The sequence below is a fragment of the Amblyomma maculatum genome, chromosome 9, assembly GCF_055883805.1.
Source record: "Amblyomma maculatum isolate TAMU_Amacu chromosome 9, ASM5588380v1, whole genome shotgun sequence".
NCBI lineage: Eukaryota > Metazoa > Arthropoda > Arachnida > Ixodida > Ixodidae > Amblyomma > Amblyomma maculatum.
This window is the reverse complement of record NC_139352.1, coordinates 33,999,818-34,020,265: the sequence shown is the minus strand read 5'-3', so window position 1 is coordinate 34,020,265 and position 20,448 is coordinate 33,999,818. Positions and strand designations below refer to the sequence as shown.

At 46.6% G+C, this 20,448-nt stretch overlaps 1 protein-coding gene across 2 annotated transcripts in view; it reads right to left on the bottom strand.

Annotated features, from left to right (window-relative positions):
* Positions 1-5,472: 5,472 nt before the first annotated feature.
* Positions 5,473-20,448, bottom strand: part of LOC146178803 (uncharacterized) — a 36,432-nt gene continuing 21,456 nt past the window's right edge. For both annotated transcript variants that reach the window (XM_084578560.1, XM_084578561.1), the window contains exon 4: positions 5,473-10,822. In XM_084578560.1, coding sequence (XP_084434686.1) covers positions 8,104-10,822 — 2,719 coding nt within the window. In that variant the 3' untranslated portion in view covers positions 5,473-8,103. The remainder of the gene's footprint in view (positions 10,823-20,448) is intronic.

The following is a 20,448-nucleotide window of genomic DNA, read 5'->3' as shown; positions in this document are numbered from 1 at the left end:
CACTCAAAGGAGTCTTGCGATAATGGTAACTGCACATGGAGTGTTATTCATCACATAATAGCCTGTCTGTCAATCTAGAAACAGCCTATGTACAGAACCAGCGAGTAACTGTACCTTGTCAGTTCTATGTAGCATACTCATTGCAAGGCTAAGTGTGGGATGATTTGGTCCCGTTCGGGAGGCAAACAGCCGCTAGCCAATACAAATATAGAATGTGTTATAGCTGACAGCACGCTGGTTTGAGTGCAAGGACTGCATTCCCAGAGGCCTTCTCCATTGAAGCATCTGCCTAGCTTGGTGATAAAAGAGTTGAAATTTTTAAAGGCAAGACTAATAAAAAAAAACTTTTGAATTTCCGGTTTACCTCTCCACATACACTCTTCTATCATCATGTTAAAAATTTTAGGCTGGTTGACATTCCCTAATGTCCAGAACGTAATTAAAAAAAAGCACCCCCGAATGAACATCAGAAAAGGACAAGGAGGTACAAGGTCAAGGTGCCAACAGGAGAGACCACATAAAATGTGCAAAGTCCGTTAAAAGCTCCTAAGCCCATTCAGAACCCTGTACAGTATCAAACTTGGTATCACTCCATCACCGGAGGAGAGGGCAATAACCTTGCCAGCTTTTTTATCGACATAATGTCAATGCCGAAATATTCAATATTTTTCGAAAAAGATTTCTGATAAGCATATATAGCTTACAGGTTAGTTTAGCTTTCACAGCGCTTGTCCTCTTCCCTTTTGCGTGTCATCTCTGTCGCATATTCTGAAGACAAAAACAAATCAACTAGCCAGCAGTGAATGTTGAACTGCATGGCAGTGCATGATTCATTCCATTCCATATCCTTGCATGTTCAGTTTTAAACTTGACCATCCACTGTGTTGCCAATTAATAAAGGAAAGGCGCAGTATCTGTCCCATACTGTTCACGAATGGCTGGACTGTGCCCTAAGGGAAGGAAGGAAGGAGAAAGCGGAAGCAGCAACAGAAGAAGAGGTACCATAGAGGAGGGCTCAGGAGTAATTTTGACCACCCGGGGATCCCTAATGTGGCAAAACGATGGCAAAACGCAGCCGCAAGTGGTCGGGTGTAGTCGGGCGACTTAACCACTGTGCCACCAAGATGAGACTGCCGCCAAACAAAACCTGCTCTTTGCCACAGAGAAAATATGGAGACCAGCTTCAATTTCTGAATACTAAGCACAAAAGATATAAACAAATTATATGAAGGGCAATATTGATTTGGCAGTGATGAAAAAGGAAAATGGAACTACCATGACCTTCTTTCATAACATTGTAAATGTGGCATTTTAAGAACACTGCCAGGACACATGAAACAGAGTGTCTTTAAACTGACGACATGCAGAAGCTCACCTGTATTTATACGGCACTGGGTGGCAATCACAAAAAGACCACCCCCATCAAAAATGGCGTTTCTATAGGCTAGGAAAGATCTAGAGGTGAAATACAGGTGGTGACGGCCATTTTTGCAAGCAAAATGTGTGCAACATCGATTCTTGAGCTTGGATTTCTGTAGCGGCGCTGTACCACCATTCACTTCAGGAATGGCAACCAACCATTCTTTTCAAGTGGGGGTTTCAACAGTAGACAGGTGCGAAGGTTTCTAAATCAACTCTTTCTAACAGACTGCCTTTTGCTTACATAACCTGAACAAGCCGGAGAATAAATTCTTATAGAGAGCAATAATTGTACGAAGCTTATCTCCATGTCATTCAAAAAAAAGATACAGAAGCGAGAACCTGAATTTCTAGGAGCATGCACTGGAAAAACTGCAGCTGTCTGCGGTGGAACCTTTCGTTGTGGCAAGCAGATCAGCCTATTCGACAGTCAGCGCCATCTAACAAACTGCAAGGCATGCCACGCCCTTTAGAAGGATATCGATTTCCTCGCAGTTCGCCAGATGGCGCAGCCTATCGAATTGGATGATCCTCTTGCCACAATGAAAAGCTCTGCCGCAGATGGTTGCAGTTTTTAGCCGATTCTGAAAAATGCAGGAGAGTTTGTACGTTCAATTACACTATAAGAAAAATAGACCATCACTAGTTACCTTGTGGTCAGTATAGCCAAGTAGTCTGCGCATAAGTTTTTACAACCCGGACAGATAAATATGAAATGCTCTGTCCTTTGCGCTGAAAGGTACTGCTTACTGGCCGCACACCATATATCATGCTAAACCATTAAAAAAACTGGACATCAAGAAAGCGTGAGGCACCATAATTTATGCTGGCACAGTACAAATAATGAGGGATGTATTTATGTGAGAAAAAAAAAAGTATGATTTGTCTACCTACTGGCACAATAAAATAAATTCGCAACAAAATGTAATAGGGCAAAGATACGAGCTCCTGTAATATGAATGCAAACATCCAACTTGACCTTTAGAGGGTTTATAAGGACGATACACGTCCTGTTGGAGAAATTAAAAGCTACCAAGCGCTCATAAGAAGCAGCTACTTCCAAATCTGAAATCTTGGCTTGCTATTTTTTATGAAGAGGAGGACCAAAATAACAAAAAACCATTTTCTGAACTTGCATATTTTGCTGAAAAGTAAACAAAAATAAAAGCGTTGCATATCGCTTTCAAACTATTCTCCTGTACGCACAAAATTTTCTCTCCACATTTCACACTGTTTTGTACAATTGTAACTCAAAACATGCTTCACAACTTGGGTGCCTTCCTGGGGTTCCTTTTTTACCAGGCAATGTGCAGAAACCACTCACACCAGTGTTTTATGTTATGTTCTTCTAGCACTCCTGACACAAAGCCTCACAAGGCAAAGTTAATATATCCAGGTTGAACAGTAAGACATTATCGTGATGTAAATTTTTGGAAACGGCCTTCTTGTTAACAATGATAACCTGGCTAAAAAGAAGTCGGAATGCCATAGACTGTCTCCTACTAAGGTAAATGAATCGCTAGACTTAGCCAGTGAAAGATCGAGGCAAAGCAGTTTGTAGTGGATGCAACGAGGCATTGCAGTGCATCAGAAAAAATCTGAGGGACGCTTAAGCCCCACTTTTAAGGACATAAAGCAACATTAATAAGGGCTCCCATCTGCATGCAGAACCTTGCTCACTCTTGCAGCTTGCTTAATCACCGATTTCCCAATTTGTGCCTCTATTATCTAACACACAGCAATTATCACACAGAAGTTACTATAAACTCAATAAGCTGTTTGAAAGTGCAATTTCAGCTTAAGAGCAGCATGCAATTTGGGATCCAAGGGTACCATGTTCGATACCCATCTGACCGTGTGAAAACCTACCAACTCAGCCACGTCACGTGCTCTCATGACGTCACACAGACCATTAATCAATCAGTTTTCGGACACGCCAGCTGCTTACTAGCAACTGCCAGCAACACCGACGGTTGGTCTTTTGCTGAATGCGGCCTTTAATGCCATGCATTAAAGGTTACCATGCTGCATTCAGCAAGGACAAATGAAGCTGTACACGTCGCCATCATTGTTGTCCTATCCTTGACAAAATGGTCAAATAATTAGCCCATTTAGCAGCTTAAGCTAAGGGTGACAGCAATGCCACGCTACTCCGTGTGTATACAAGATCTTGCTGTAACTAATGGAATTTTCTTTTTATAAATATGCGCTATTTTCAGATGAGGGTTTATTAACCCACAACATGCCTTCAGTCAGTGAGAGCAAACTCTGAACAAAGCAGTAGCTGAAAAGTGCATAAAAAATATTGACACCCTGTTTGCGCACTGCTATGCAAAATTCGGAGACAGCTGGAGGTATTGCACCCGTGCAACAGCACAGACCATTGATGCGTTTTCCTACTGCGTTCGTTCCCTACTGATATGTGATCCGCTTTGCACTGTACAATGTGCACAGTGACCAATCCCTACTTCCTATGCCAACCACATCTCACTTCTGCATCTGTCACAACTCTCTCTATATACTGCGCTTCCTCACCAGCTGCCTAGAGCACCAAGGCAAAACGACCATGCAGTGATCGGGACAACTTGCTCTATTAAAGAAATCTCCAAGCATGCCGCAACAATGCATCCTTAGGCAAACATTTCAGGTATTTATAGCGGGGTGGTGCAGAAAAAAATAGAAAATATTTGAGGAGAGACTTAACGTCCAAAGACGACTTGGCAAAGGGACGCCGAGGTGGAGGACTACGGAAGCTTCGACCACATGGGGTTCTTTCACGTGCGAGTTTCCACCTCCGCTGAAACATCGCCATTGTGATCAGGATCGAACCTGCAAGTCTCCTGGCTCAGTCAATGAGCACGCTAACCGCTGAGCTACCGCAGCAGCGAGTGTATAAAAAGGCAAAGGGGATGAATATATTGGGCAGGCATTATGTTGCTGCAGCTTTTATGAAATCCTTCAATTTTGAAGGAGTTTAATAATTGGAGAGGCAGCTGCCATCCCCTGCCTTAGATACATCACAGATTTATATGTATTCTACACATACTATCAGCAGGAGCGCATCATCATCAGCAGGACTATACCCACTGCAGGGCGAAGGCCTCCCCCATGCTCCTCCAACCCAATCCTGTGCTAGCTGCATCCACTTTACCCTTGCAAACTTCTTAACCTCATTCACGAACCTAACTTTCTGCCGGCCCCTGCTATACTCTCCTTCCCTTGGAATCCAATTTGTTACCCTAAGACACCATCGGTTGTCCTCTCTACAAGGATGTCATTAACTCGAGTTATTTCACTGACCCACTCTGCATGCTTCCTTTCTTAAAGGACTATAGACACCAAATTTTGGTGGCATTTGTTTTCTTGTTAATATCATTCCTGTATATCGATTCGCACAGTTTTCGCCTACAACCACTAAACAATTTATAACTGAATTTTCTCACCAGTTTCGGTTTCGACATCAGAGATGGCCGTGACGTCACAATCATGTCTTGATGCACGGAATGAAAAAATAGCAATATAATTGCTCATTCTTCACTTGTAGCGATTCCTGTGCTTGAGGTAGGCTTGCTCAAATGACACAGCAATGATTATATAACTATTTTCATCCCTTGCATGGCCTAGACTTGACCTCCCAGCCATCGCTCGGCAGTCAAAACCGAAACAGGCGAGAAAAGAAATTCGATTATCAATTATTCAGCAGTTGTAGGCGAATGTGAAGAGTGATCAGTGTACACTAATGTCCTAGGTATCATTACAAATGATAAAACACGAACACAAAAATGAGGTGTCTATAGTCCTTTAACATTACACCTACTATTTATTTATCATTCCATAGCCCTCCGCATTGTCAACTTCAGTACAACCCTTTTTGTTAGCTTCCACATTTCAGCAGGAGGTCATTCCTCCTAAACTATGTTTTCAACAGTCCCGTCAGTACAGCTTTCTCAACGCCAACTGCAAACCCAACCGCTTGAATCAGCTACGCTATTCCCAACCTTTTCACATCCCACATTCCTCAGTGACTGGAAAAAAAAGGAACACTGAAGCCTCTTTGTGGACAGCATGATAATGAGTTCTTTATTGTACTAAACAGTGATGGCTCATGAGATGCTACACTGAGACAAGAGAAAAAACAGGAAGTAAATGGGAGCTTGAAACACAGCAAATTTACAGCAGCGGCAGCAGTAGCAGCACAGTTGATGGTATTCGGGAGCAGAGCGCCAGTTCAATGGGTGGCTTTATCAACCTGCTCTTCTGTGCCGCTCTCATAAAAGCATTCAATCGATGACATCACATCTTTTTGAAGAAAACTGGCCGTAACCTGCACGTTCATCACGCACCATAAAGGCGACGGCTGAAGCTGTGGCGAACAGGCCCCAGTCCAAGAAATGCGTCGTGCAATTGCCACAAGTTTATTTACCGTTCCAACATGTTTAGCCACAGGGCCAGTTGCCAAAATACCCCACGCAAATGAAACAATGGAACGTCACAATACGTTGAAAATGGTACTGTACCATGTACAGCATCATGTGCATCTACTTGCTCCAAAAGCTTACCACCTGCACTTTTGGTGGCTGCTAAAGCCTCCAAAGCATTAAGAGTAAACCCTCATTAAACCAAACTAGCACATCTCGAAATATCGGTCCAGCCAAGTTTTTTTTATGTCCCAACACGTGTACCTTGAACGGTTTTTGTGTCAAATTTGGATACTTAAAATTGGAATAAAGAAGAATGACGACCAGTAGTTTGTGATGTGCTGTAATGCATGCCCTTTGCCCGTGCTGTGGACCAGTTTGTATTTGATGCAGTTCTAGAGCCAATGACAAAGCGCTCCAGTTTAGCTTCCAGCTCTGAAGCTTGCGGAATGATGCTAATGAGGATTTACTGAAGCCCACTATGGTAAAAGCCTCGTGCAAGCAGCCAGTAGGTCGCATGGTTGACTTCAATGTCAATGGTGCCAGGCAAACCACTAACACTTGCCAAGACATACGTGGCTGGTAACAGTCCATTCTGTGTGACGATGCAGCCACGCAGTCCGAACGACACGACACTATGAAGGAGAAAGGCCTTCCTGCAAAAGCACAATGAGGTTTGGCTCGTCTGTCCAGTCGACAGTGTGAAGCCCACACTGGTTGGTGCTAAAACAGATTGAGACATTATCCTGTGATATCACTCCAGCACGACTCAAAGCAATGCTTCTGGATGCCTAAGCTATCTGACACAAAGAGCTGATAGGTGACCGAGCACTCTGGGCCGCTTAGCATGACTGCCACAACTGTACAGACACGATGAGCTGTAGTAATGAGGTGTTGTGCAAGGGAGTGCCGTGACTTCAGGAAATCAAGAATTAGAAAACAATGGATATGACAGCAAAGTGCTATGGGGTAGAAAGCACCGACTGGATGAGAAAATAGCCATGCTATGTACAAATTTATACAGTGATGCCCTTTTTCTTCTTCTCTTGTTGCCACAGGCCGTGTGGTTTAGTTTACTTCCAAAAAGCACAGGTGTAAGCACCCCCCTAAAAATCCCGAAAAGAACCTTGAAAGAATCCATGAACGATGATGTGCTAGCTTCTGTGAAGGCTTCCTCTCGGTACATAAACCACAAAGCAGCCAAGTTTGGTTACCAGCACTTCCTGAACGCCGAATTTCTGAAAGATGCCAGGGACGTAAGACGCAAACTAGAGTGTCCCATAAGTCAAACCTCTGTCAATCCTAAGAAAAGCAAGCTACGAGTGAACAACTTGGCTTGCAAAGAGATGCCCAAGCTGTTCGTCAGCTGAAGTAAGCCTGGTGTTGAACAGCGGTGACATTCACATCGAAACAGTAAGTTGCTTCGTCCATTTCAGGATAACTCATACATGAAATGACTACTGCTGTGTTGGTCTTTTGATTCAGGATAAAGGAAATAACCAACCTCATCAGAGCCAAAGGGAGCATTCATTATGGTTCAAAACAGCTCGTAACCACTCACTACACCACAGGTTTGAATTTTGCAGCTTTGTGAAATGAAAAACATAAGGCTGGGCAATGAATTTCAGCACAACCAATATGGGGAAATGATTTCACACTAGGCTCGCAGTGTGGGAACAACCCTGGTGAGACCATGTACAATGCACTGTCAGTAAACCGAACCACTAGTTCCTCTCACGCAAGACGTATTACACACTCAACAGTGGCAAAAATTCAAACAATAAAAAAAGACAAACATAAGAGGAACAAAATGAATATTCCACTTTCTGAAAACTTATTCAATGCCCAGAAAATTTTTATGGGCTATTTAAAAACAAATCTTAACAACCAACTTGAAGAAGAAGAAAGAAAAGAAAAAAAAAAAAAAAAAAAACCGACAAAAGGGAGAAGAAAACCAAACTAGGGTATCCTCATACCATTTCCCTACCAGCTCAGTAATTTCGAAACAAGGGCACACAATAAAGCTCACAAAGGCCCAGAGGAGCACGCATATATAAAAAAAGCCTATTTATCTTTTTGTCTCCTTTTCCGTGATAAACGAAAAGAAACAGCCTAGCAATGGTGCTGATGCCATTTGTCACTGCAACTGAACATCGCTGTCTAGCGATAAATTACGCGCAGAGTTTTCCTTCCCTTTGCAAGAAACTGTGCCAAAGGCAACACTGAAGAAGCGCAGGACATGTACGCAAGCCTTCCACCCCCCTGCTCAGCTCTGCCCCACAATGAGGGCTGCAGACATCTCCCCCTTGGGCTCATTGCTCTCGCTGAGACCCTTCTTTCGGCGCTGCCGACGTCGCGGCGTCTTTGCCTCCTCGCCGGCCTCTGCTTCGTTCTCGTGTGTCAACGAACGGCCTCTCTTGCGTGTGGGTGAAGGAGAGGTTGACTGCGGCTGCGTGGCGGCCTCTGTGTCTTCGTCTTCGGGAATCTTCGTGTAGCTGTGCTCGATCAAGTGTGGACTCATCTCGTACAGCTTGAGCTCACGCTGTGTCAACTCCACCACTGGTGGTGCTCCTTCGACACCCACGTCGTCGTCTTCATCTTCGTCCGGTATGGACGGGATGTCAGATGGTGGTGGCAGAGGGATCTCATCTGGATCCGCAGCTTTCTCACCATCTGCAGCTGTTGGCTTGGCAGTTGCAGCGTCCTTGCCCTGCCTCTCATTATGCAGCCGCGGCTCAGCACTAGCTGCAGACAATAAACTGTCATTAGCATCGGCCTTCTTGTCGTGCTTAGGTTCTGGGGACAGCGTCTTGTCTGCCTTGGTGCTTTTCCTCGATTGTCTTTCGGTGCTGTGCTTTCCATCTGGAGAAAGCGACTTGTCGGCCTTGCTACTCTTCCTGGTTTGTCGGTCTGTGTCGTGCTTCCCATCTGGGGAGAGAGTTTTGTCCGTCTTGGTGCTTTTCCTGGACTGTCTCTCAGTGTCACTCTTTGCATCTGGAGCTTTGTCTGCATCAGCGTTCTTCTTAGAGTGTCGCTCAGCCTGCCGCTTGCTTTTTTCTCGCACTGGTTTGATTTCTGCCTCTGTTTTTTCTGCGACCTTCTTTTTCTCGCGCTCCTTTTTGCCTTTCCTTGGTGAAGCTGGCTTTTCGTGGCTTTCTGCGTCACGTGGTTTGGGAGCTGCCCCTTCTTCTGACGATGCTTCAGGTGCATCCTTGGCAGTGTCAGCGCCGTTTTCAGACACCTCATTTGCACTTTCTTCTGCCTCATTTTTCTGCTCGCTGTCCCTTCTGGACCGCTTCGATACGCGGTTAACAGCATCCTCCTCTTTAAACCGTCGCTTCTTCTGCTTCTCTGCTGGTTTAGCCTCTACCTTAGCTGTGGACTCGCTATTAGGTTGGGCTTCGCCCTTGGCTTGGGTTTTGCCTCTGGTGGAGGCCTTGGCTTTGGGTGAGCCTTCACGTTCAGCTTCAGCTTCAAGTCGAGCTTCGGCCTTGGATTGGGATTTGCCTCTTGGGGAGGCCTTGCCTTTAGGTGAGCCTTCACGTTCGAGCTGGGCTACAGCTTCAAGTCGAGCTTCAGCCTTGGATTGAGATTTGCCTCTTGGGGAGGCCTTGCCTTTAGGCGAGCCTTCACGCTCGAGATGGGCTTCAGCTTCAAGCCGAGCTTCAGCCTTGGCTTGGGCTTTGCCTCTCGGGGAAGCCTTGCCTTTAGGCGAGCCTTCACGCTCAAGCTGAGCTTCAGCTTTAAGCTGGACATCATCCTCAGGCTGGGACTCATCTCTGACCTCGGCTTCAGTTTCAGATGGGGCTTCGGCTAGAGCATCGGCCTCAGACGGGGTCTTGGCCTCCGAATGCTGCTCGATCACAGGCTCAGCTTCAGCCTTCGGTTCTGGCTCTGCTTTGGCTTTGTTTGCTTTGGTGTCTGCCTTCTTCCTTCCCTCTGGTTTTCCCCTTGCAAGCTCTTTGGGTTCCTCAGCCAATTCTGCCATTTTTGCCTCTGTTGCTGCTTTGATGACAGCCACATCGTCTTCCAGCCTGTCCTTTGCCTCGGCCTTTTTCTTATCATCAGCTGGCTTTGGCTTTGCCTTGACTACGGGCTTCCGTTCAAGCCGGTCAAACTCCTTGAACAGCATGTCCTCTACCTCCACAAGCTTCCGTTTCCGAACCCGGCCCTCTGGCTTTGATGAAGCGGCACCTTTCTTGGTAGGTCCTTTCTGGTCAGTCTTCTTTGCAGGAGCATCGGTGTCCTCTTTCTTGCGTTTCTTTTTCGGCGAAACCTTCTTGTCCACAGCATTTTCCTTGTTCTTTTTAGCAGCAGGCTCACTCCTTGGCGTGCTGTCCCCCCCTGAAGCCGTATCAACGTCTGCATCACTGGCACTCAGTCCGGTGTCCACTGGCTTCTCATCCTCCACTGCAGTTGATGGGGTTTCGTCGCCTTTTGCAGAAGCATCACTCGCCACACCCTCATCAGTCCCACTACCTTTCTCCCCGCTCGTCTCGACCTTATTCTCAGAGTAGTTTTTGAGGATCCGCTTTTTTGGGGAAGTAAAATTAAGTCGGACCATCAACTTACGGCCCGTGCGTGGCGCTGAAGATGACACTGGCTTGGAGGCTGCCTTCTTGGACGACTGAGCCTTCCTCTCGCTTGTCTTTTTCTCTACCTGTGGCTTTTTCTCTGCTGGGGTCTTTTTATCTACCTGCTGCTTTTTTTCTGCTTGTGGCTTTTTATCAGACTGTGACTTTTTTTCAGATGCTGGTTTCTTTTCAGACTGTGACTTCCTCTCGGGCAACGCTTTCCTTTCTCGTGTCAGCGGCGTTGATGGGGTAGACTTCCGAGACGATGGTGTAGGAGTTAATCCAGCTGACTTGGCTCTGGAGTGGTCACCTTTGACGGTGAAGTCAAAGTCCGATACTGACAGGGAACTTTTCACTTGCTCCAGGTAGACCGCCAGCTCATTCCGTGAACGAAACTTCTTACCCTGTGGGCTGGGTTTAAGAATGGGAGAAAGAAAAAACAGAGGGCAAACATTAGCCAATTGCTACAGTTGGCTGTAATAGCCATAGCAGCGTGCGTACACACACACACACACACACACACACACACACACACACACACACACACACACACACACACACACACACACACACACACACACACACACACACACACACACACATGTGCATGCACATTCTGAAAGTGCCAAAGTGCTCCCGTTGCTTTTATTGTCAATTTCCTTTGTAAACGAAGCCGTTAAAAACAATTCCATCACATATGATCCATGCACTGACAAGTGCCATGTGCTGCAAAGTACTTCTTATCTTTTTCTGTTCTTTGATTAAAAGTTACCACACCACTTCTGATGTTCCACACTGAGTGTGGTCAACTCTCTCGTCAGGAGTCGAATTTCACGCAGGTGCCATAAAAAAAAAAAAAAATCAAGGAGATTCAAGGCTATTAGAGACAACTTTCAAGGACCCACAATGGAGCTTTATGTCTGATTTTGTCACACGTAAGCGTTTGCACACCAAAGGAAAGGTTTGTTACTACACTCAAAGAAAGAAAAAAAAAGAATAGTCCATATGCAAAGATTGAACCGTGAACTGTACGTCTCCACTGCACCCTCATTCAACAGCTGCCCGGCTATGGTACAGCAGAAGCAAGAATTTTATATATTTTTTTTAAAGCAAAAGCAATGCCTAGCCTAGCACCTTTCTCGGTTTGGTTTTAACGTCCCAAAGCGACTCGGGCTATGAGAGTCGCCGTAGTGGAGGGTCCAGAAATTTCAACCACCTAGGGAAGCGTGTGTGACAACGCACAGCACATGGGCGCCTTGCTTTTCACCTCCACCGCAAAGCGGCCGCCGTTGGCGGAATTCGATCCTGCACCCATGGACACAGCAGTCGAGCGCCCTAACCACTACACCACCACAGTGGGGCGTACCTTTCTCAATACATCACAGATAATGTTTTCATTCCTGTCACAACCCCATAATATCTGATGAAAAAAAAAAAAAAAAAAAAAAAAAAAAAAAAAAAAAAAGGAAAGATGTCTGGCAAGTTGGCTCAGACTAACGATAGACAACAGTGCAGGGGAGAATAAGGACAGAAGGGAAGAAATGGAAAGAGATGCTCTCTGCAAAGTACAGTGTCCCAACACTGGGCAGTCAATTCTCGTGCGGCAATGAGTGTGTCGACACCACCTCAGAGCACTTGTGTTGCCTCCAGTATATTAGTGTGTCCCCCCCCCCCCCCCCCCCTTCATTTTCACAGACTTTTAAAGCATACTTGCCAACCACACCATGGTCAAAGCATCTTCCTCGGGGTCTGCAATTTGTTTCATGTGCACCTGTAGCATTTGGCTCTTCCAAGTACTTGTAATTGTTTTTAGCAAGCCACACACTTGGAAATATACTTTACAGGCCCCCTTTCCACACTGCAGCTACACTCCATCAACATGGAGAGGAATACACCTTTGTTTAGCAAGCCGAAGTCTGCACCTGCAGTGCAACACTACCATGTGGCAGCAGTGCCAAGGTTGCCGAACAGCCGAAAATACCAATGGCTTCAATATGGTCAGCCGTGCAACATGCATCCACCTAACTTAAGAAACAACAACAACAACAACAAAAAAAAAAATGTTTAGCCAACCAGTAGAAATGCATGCGCTGAAAAGGAACCTCTTACTTAGTCATGAAATAGGCAAATTTTTTTTTTGGTTGAAAATTGTGACTTGATTTTTCATGCTGATAATGGGATTTTTAAATTGATGAGTTCCTAAAGGACAGGTACGCGTCCCAGGAATAATACTACTCTTGCCGCAACCCGGGCAACAGGGCAAGGAAATTACGACACAGGAATACTTCAACAAGTCGTCTTCAAAGTGCAACATCAAATCAAACAACGCACAGCAGCCTCTTTCAATAATGTGAGCCCTTACGTTGCAGTAATACCAATCAATGCCGCATGTGACCAAGATAGTGCAGCACAGGGCCAGTATTCCGAGTTTGTGTCGTTTTCACTCTCGTTTTGACGTGTCATTTCTGTTGTTTCGAAGTCACCTGATTGGTGAAAACAGTGAAACCAAATATCAGTTCAGTTGCCACCGCTTCCGGTTCTGGCATTTCTATCAATTAGATAAGGGCAGGAGCGTTGAAAACGACTTCTGAAAACGATGCAAACACGAAATACGGGCCGAGATGAAGCTGCTTCATTACGTTGACTGTTATCTGCGAAGTGAGTACCTGGGTATGGGTTCACATGTGACCTCAGAATGAACTTTGATGCCAGTGCTGCAGATAAACTGCTTAAAAACATAACAGGGGTGCACTTAAGTCTGCTTCCGTGCCTATTTCATCATGAGTTCTGCGTATCGTTGCTTAGTTGCCATTTCTATTGGTAAAATTCAGATGTCAAGGGGACCAAATTTTGGGGGTAGCCCACCCAAACTTGGAAGTCACCAGCGAGTTCAGCCTCCTCAACTTAGGCTAGAATCCAATTTTGGTCATAGTCGGACAAAGTCAAATTTCAAAGGTGGCCAACCCGAGTTTGGAGGTCACTATTGAATTGACCACACTCACATTAGGTTACACGTCTATCTTGTTCCAACTCTGACGATGTCTAATTTTGGGGGATCGAGAGGGCCTAATTTTGGGGCTTTCCCTCCAAACTTGAAGATCACCCTTGAATTGGCCATACTCGATTAAGGTTAGACATAAATTGCGGTCCAATTAGGCCTAGATCAAATGGAGGGGGGCAGGGGGCTTTCCCGGAACAGCGTGGAAATAAGAGGGGGTGTTTGCTCGGTATTTCGGAATCATGTGGAATCATGAATATGACACTCCAACTGTGTGCAGTTTTTGTCCACAACTTCACGCCGGACAGAAATCACTGTGAAAAAGCATGACGGGTAGTACTAAGGTAAAGGTGGCCACATCCTCACTGCAAGTTAAGAGCCTCATGCAGATGCAGCAAAACGTATTTGAAATGGTTAAAAAAGATGGAGGGTAAAAACGAAAAGGTGTACGCAAGAAGATTTCTCGTCCTGCCAACTCCATTGGCTAGGACTTCCACGATTGTTAAAGCAGTCAAATTATATGGCTTAAAAGCAAACACTCTGGGCTCTAAACTTTTGACACCGGCTGTACAAAGGCATATTTATTAAATTTTTACACCATAAATATCTTGATCAGAACCCATATTAGGCACAAGGTCTGTACAGCTCCCTTTCTAGTGCTTACAAAATTCCCATTGCATCTGCAATGTCCTTGGCGGGAATAGATTTGCAGCTCATTTGGGCACGGGTCGAGACGGCAAAATTAGTAGGTTTGCTTGCCTGTTTGTGGGTACTTTGCCTCCCTTATATACTGCATTGTTTCTCAAACCTGGCCCGATACTGTCTAAGTGAATCAGTGCAGTTGTCAGAGCCTTGCTTTAAGGTGCTCCAAAGAAGCTGCCACGCTTCTCGTGTTGTGTGTGGGTGCCCTGTTCATATGCTAGCTCATCGCTGCCGAATTAAGATGCTTTGCCAATTTGCAGCCAGGCAGTCAAGAGCGGCTACGTACAGCGTGTTACGTGCCCGCAGGTTCGACATGTTTCCCACGTGCAGTTGGGCACCAATTGTATGGTGTGACTGGTACTTACTGAAAATATGTACATAGTAGCATAAAAATTGTATTATCCCGAAATGTATTAAAACAGTGTAAAGTCCAGCTCGCACAAGACAGACACTTTCCCCAGTAGTGCAATGTTGACAGTGCCGCTATGTCGCAGCTCTTTGGAATGACGCTAACACCACAGGGTTCGATTCCCGGATCAGGACGAATTTTTCGTTAACTACGAAGTTTCTGAGAAAGCTGTATAGCTTTCCTTTGTAGCCGCATGGTTGCGCTTGGGTGGATGCAATGAGTAATTACTCCCTTATTACAAATCTACTCCACCTTGGGGGTTTCCCCTAATATATTTGACCAACACTATTCCCACTTAGAGTTATAGATCAATTCGCTCTCGCCCTACCATCTGATCTGCTGACTGTCCTGGTTAGCTCAGTCGGTAGAGCGACTGCCCCGGAAAGGCGGTGGTGCCGGGTTCGATTCCCGGATCAGTACAAATTTTTCTTTAACTACGAAGTTTCTGAGAAAGCTGTATAGCTTTCCTTTGTAGCCGTATGGCTGCGCTTGGGTGGATGCAATGAGTAATTACTCCCTTATTACAAATCTACTCCACCTTGGGGGTTTCCCCTAAAATATTTGACCAGGCGTATTCCCGCTGCATTTGTTGTGGGATAAGGAAAGAGGAGGCAGTGAGAGACAAGTTTGCGAGCGGAGCGAGAAGGAAGTAGTCAAGTGACACCAGCGAGGACGGAGAAGCGTGCGCTATATACCATCGCTCGCACAGAAGTCGCCTCCGCCGGCAAGTCACTGAACTTAGACTGACGTCATAATCTGCGGTTGGCTGATTGGCTACTCCATTCTGTGGAACGAGAAAAATAGCTCTACACCCTATCACTTCGGCGAACATCAAAAAAAGCCCGAGGGAAAAAAAAGAAAAGAAAGGCTTGTGTGGGAAGCGGTGCGCAGAAAATGTCCCGCGCTGCGCATTTTCCCGCTAGAGCGAACGCGCCTTTATTCTAAAGACATTCTTATTGCCCACGATTTTGAGGATACGAACCAGGAACGAATTAACAAGGTTTTACTATATTAATGGATGCATAAAATGCTGTCACGGTAAGGAGCTTGAAGTCGTTAGCACGATTTTCCAATGCATACCAATCTACAGGTAAGAGATTGGTAAATGCACTGAACACACTTCTTTGCTGTCCTTCTCACTAGCTACTACCACTCTTGTGGATTTATTTTGAAAAAGAAAAAATAATAAATAAATCGAAAACTGGGAGGGGCTCTGCTTGGTGCAGTTACCAGAGCCCATAGCTCCAACCAGGTAAAACCATCTAGAACATGAAACAGTATGGCGATGCAAAGAGGACTGCTCCTCGTGTGTGCCAACGCGGCTGCTAGCTGAAATACATCTCTCAGGATGCACATACATTACAGCAGAGTATCATAAATGCTTGTGAAATCGATCTACTAATGCACCAGTTGTATGTCCTCAGTTTAGGATAGTAATTAGAGCCACCACGCATGTGTTGCAGCTGCCGTCTATTGGTCTGCACTGTCGCAAAGTGCTGGTGCAGTCTCAGGGCAATGCTGCAGAGTGGAGCAACTGCCATATTATTCCACCACCGCAGAGCTCACATGTTCCTTCAGGTGTAAATTGGATGCACAATATTTTGAGAAATCTAAAACGGGCAGCCCCAAGGCTGCAAGTGTCACATGACAGTGCGCAGATCTTATGAAACAGCTTGTGTTTTTGGTTTGTACTAGGGGAAATTGTCGTTTGTTTGAAATAGGGGAAACATCCTCAGTCAGAGGGCGCTCCACTGCTCTGTACACTAGCGCCCTCCGCGGCACGACTAGAAAAACCTCCGTGCAGCGCGGCTGCATCATCTGCTCCAAACAGCATTTGAGCGCTTGTCACTGACGCAGTCTCAAAAAAAGAAAAGAGAGACAAAAAAAAAAAAAAAAAAAAAAAAGGAAAAAGCCCAACAACTGCGATGCTTAAATTACTTTGAGCTGCCTCGTACCACTCGTGGGAGATATGGTAGAGTTCGATGCGTGGTTGTCGGTTCTTTTTTTTTTTTTTTGTTTGATGAGGTGCCTAGCGGCGCAGCAATGGCTATTGCAGAACCAAGTTAGCCTCAAACAACAGATCTTTGGCTTGGTTTGGTCTATGGAGTCTAATGCCCCAAGGCGACTCGGGCTAAGAGAGACGGCGTAGTGGAGGGCTCCGGCAATATCGACCACCTGGGGTTCTTAAAGGTGTATCCACACGACTGACCACGGACTGGGCCGCGGACCGGTCACGTGATTTCGATTGCGCACGGTCCAGCTTGCGACAGCATCGAAACGGCGGGCCAAAATAGCAGCCGACATGCCGGACCACGGGGCCGGCAGAAGGTATACACTATTTACTTCGTCGTTTCGCGATGCGCTCGTTGGACACTGCCTCCGCTTTTTTTTTTTTACATTATTTCACAATGCCGAATTTGGCGTGCATTTGGGCAATATTCAGGTATATAGGGACTTCATATAAACGAGGACGCACCTGTGCAGCCCTAACAATGTACCTACGCTGACAGCGTTCCACTTAATCTGTTTAACTGCAGGCGCAAAGATGAAGGTGATAAGAACCACATCAACATACGCGGACGCCTTTACTGTAGACCGAACTTAGCCGCAATCCGCCTTTTGCGCAAGTTTTCTGCGCATGCGCGAAGTCGTAGCGGTGACCGATGGAAACACATTAGACAGCGTTTCTTGGCGCCGCCAGTGCACGGGGGCTGGCGGCGCAGTGACCGTCACAGGCTTGGCAAAGCAATGCCAACCACATCTGCCGCGTACGGTTGCCACTCTCTAAGCGTGCCCAGATGCAAGACGCGGTTTTTCAGGTTTTCTTCGGCGAGCCGCGACTAACAACGACGTGAAGATTGAATTAGGGCCACTAAGCGTCAAGATGTGAATGGCCGACCTTAGCAACCAACTGCATACTCTTGACTGTGCGAAAAACACTTCGTTACAGGTATGTATGCAACTAAAGGAAATATGCATGATGAAAAGTATCTACCGGAGTTTGCACCAAGCCTGTAACCCACCAGTGATAGCCGCAATGAGCATTTGTTCGGCGCATCTGATGGCGATGTATTTTGTCGTTCATTTTCTTTATGTGCGAAGGGGCTGGGTAACGCAGATATCACAGGTGGCTGCGTGCGCTACACCGTAATATTTAGCATGTTTTATCGCAACTTCCGCCTGACTAAAAAGAAAAAAAAATTGGGCGTCTGTTGGGATGCACCACCGTTCGCGAGCCGAGTTGTTGAGCTGGTCATGAGGCTCGCGAAGGGCAGTGCATTAAAACGTCGTATTTTTTCCCTTGTTCGACAGGCAGCAGTCACGATAAGACATGCTAAATATTACGGCCTAGCGCACACAGCCGCCTGTGATATCTAAGCTACCTAGCCCTTTCGCACATAAAGAAAAGAAACGACAAAATACATCGCCTTCAGGCCCCGGCGCAACTAAAGCAATCATGCACCGAAGAAATCCTCATTGCAGCTATCACTGGTGAGTTACAGGCTGGGTGCAAACTTCAGTAGGTACTTTTCATCATGCATATTTCCTTTAGATGCATACATATCTGTAGTATGTGTTTTTGCCGCTCGGAGCATATGACGCACTTGAAACTCTTGCACTATGCACAGTATATATTTTTTAACCTTAAAGGCTCGCCTTCGTGCACGCCAAAGCATTTGGATTTTGTTCCTTTGGCGTACGCAATCAGATTTCGTTAGGGAGCTTGATAATCAGCGTCAATTCGTCCAACCGTTTGCAACGGCAAGGAAACCGCCCGCCACAAACGAGTCTCCTGGAGGGTTTATGCTCGTTCACTTGCAGAGTGGATCGCTCTGGACGTAGAACAGGGTTGGTTCCTGACCGAGATGCGCATCTGATATGTAGGAGATGCACATGTCACCAAGTCGTTGATTCCACAGAAATCGCGGCGGAGGCAGAAAGGTTGTGGATCCTTTCACAACAGAATGACCATTCTCTGTGCATTGAGATCCTTTTCACCACTGCGACCACATCCGTTCTGACTCCTGAAGGCAGAAACCGACTACAGCGCTGAATCATCCGTTGCCAGAAAAATGCCGCGCGTTTCCTACAGGTGTGCATTCCGGCCGGAACAATGCCCTTTTCAGGGGGTGTGTATAAGTGCCTCTCTGCCGAGCTTCATAGATGAAATCCTATAGCTGCATGCTTGCAGATGACGCGAGGAAGAAGCGACGCCCATTGCACCATGCCAGTGCCGCGGTGACCGCATTGTGCGCGGTAACTCGACACCCCGCGCAAATGCGCTGCTCGAAATCACAGGAGACGATTCCACCTAGCTCTGCAGCATCAACAAACCCCTGGCTGCTTTGCCCTTTGAGATCCCCCCCCCCCTCTCTCTGCCTCCGCGCTCTCCTGTCTGTCGAAAACCTGCACGCCAAAAGCGTCTCATTCTGTGACGTCGAACACGGCCCGCGCTACACGCTCTTACAATACGAAGATAGTATATGCGTGCGTTAGGAGTGGATTGGGAAAACGCTGTACATTCCCCCAACTGCGTGAACATGATATACTGCAATCACTGTCACTACTTTCCGCCCCGAGGCCAAAAAAAGGGGGGGAGCTTTCGATTTCTACCTGCGCTGGCATGGCCATTTCGTATGGTGTGCTTTCGCGTTGTCTGCTACACTGCCGTCCAATGTGTTTCTCGCCCGCTCCCGCATGATGGCGCCACATCCTCCCGCAAAAGGCGGATTAACGCGAATAGCAGCTCACCAATGCTGCACAGCGCGCAACCGTTACCCTTTAGGCGATCAGCATAATGAAGCTGCGGTTACAAATATCATAATTATTTATAACACTGTGCGTGGAGCTGCTTCCGACTCGGGAATAGTGCGCTCATGCATCGTCCTACCGCCGCGCAGAGCCGTGCCACGGCAGCGGGGGATATCTCTTGCGCCAGCGTGCGTAGTGACATAGTCTTACCTAAAATAACAAGTCTGACATAAAGGCATATCCGAACTGACAACTTCGTGAAGATCACTGTGATAACAAGCAAGTTTCCGCATAACAGCTGCCGCATGTGCAGCGCCGGTTCAACCGGCCTTCTTGTACGCTATCTCCGCTGCTAAGGCCTTGCCCATATATGGCCATATCCTTTTTTTTTATAAGAAAGCCGCTAGACTTTTTTTTTTTCTTTCACTGGGCAGGACATTTACAACAGTGCTGGTCAAATCGAAAGCACCGTTCGCGGTGGCTTCGATGCGAAACAATCTAGGCCTAGTGACGAGCAGGGAGTATAGGCGCAGCCAGTGCGTCGTCGTCCACCGCGCTTGCAGCGGCACCGCTCCGGCAAACTCGCGGCATTTGGCGTCGCACATGTTCTTTTGGGAACTTCTCTTTAGTGACGTAGCTGGGGCTCGATGTTTTCTGACACTTTTCCCTAAATACGCCGCTGTAAAACACTCGTCCGGGACGTGACGGGGCAGCAGTACATATTGCTGCACGTACCGTGGTACGTGGTACTCGAAGGCTGTATAAAAACACTGTCGTATTTCACTCTAGACACTGCCTAAATGTCACTTGGTGCTCTTCAAAATGTGCTCAAAGTGCACTTTGTTGATGTGGGCTAGCTCATGTGCTTTAATCGGGCGCAAACGCGACTCCTCCGTCCACAAATGATGCCAGGTCCGTGATCCGCGCCCGAGAAAAATGCCCAGCCATTTTCGCCCGCTCCGGTCCGCCGCGGACCTCATAAACCGGAAGTGCAATGTCACGTAACGCTTGGTCCGTGGTCCGTCATGTGGATACACCTTAACATGCACTGACATGGCACGGCACACGGGCGCCTTGCTTTTCGCCTCCATCGAAAAACGGTCGCCGCGGCCAAGATTCGATCCCACATCCTTGGGAGCAGCAGTCGAAACTGCGAGGTTCGAAACTGGGTTTAGG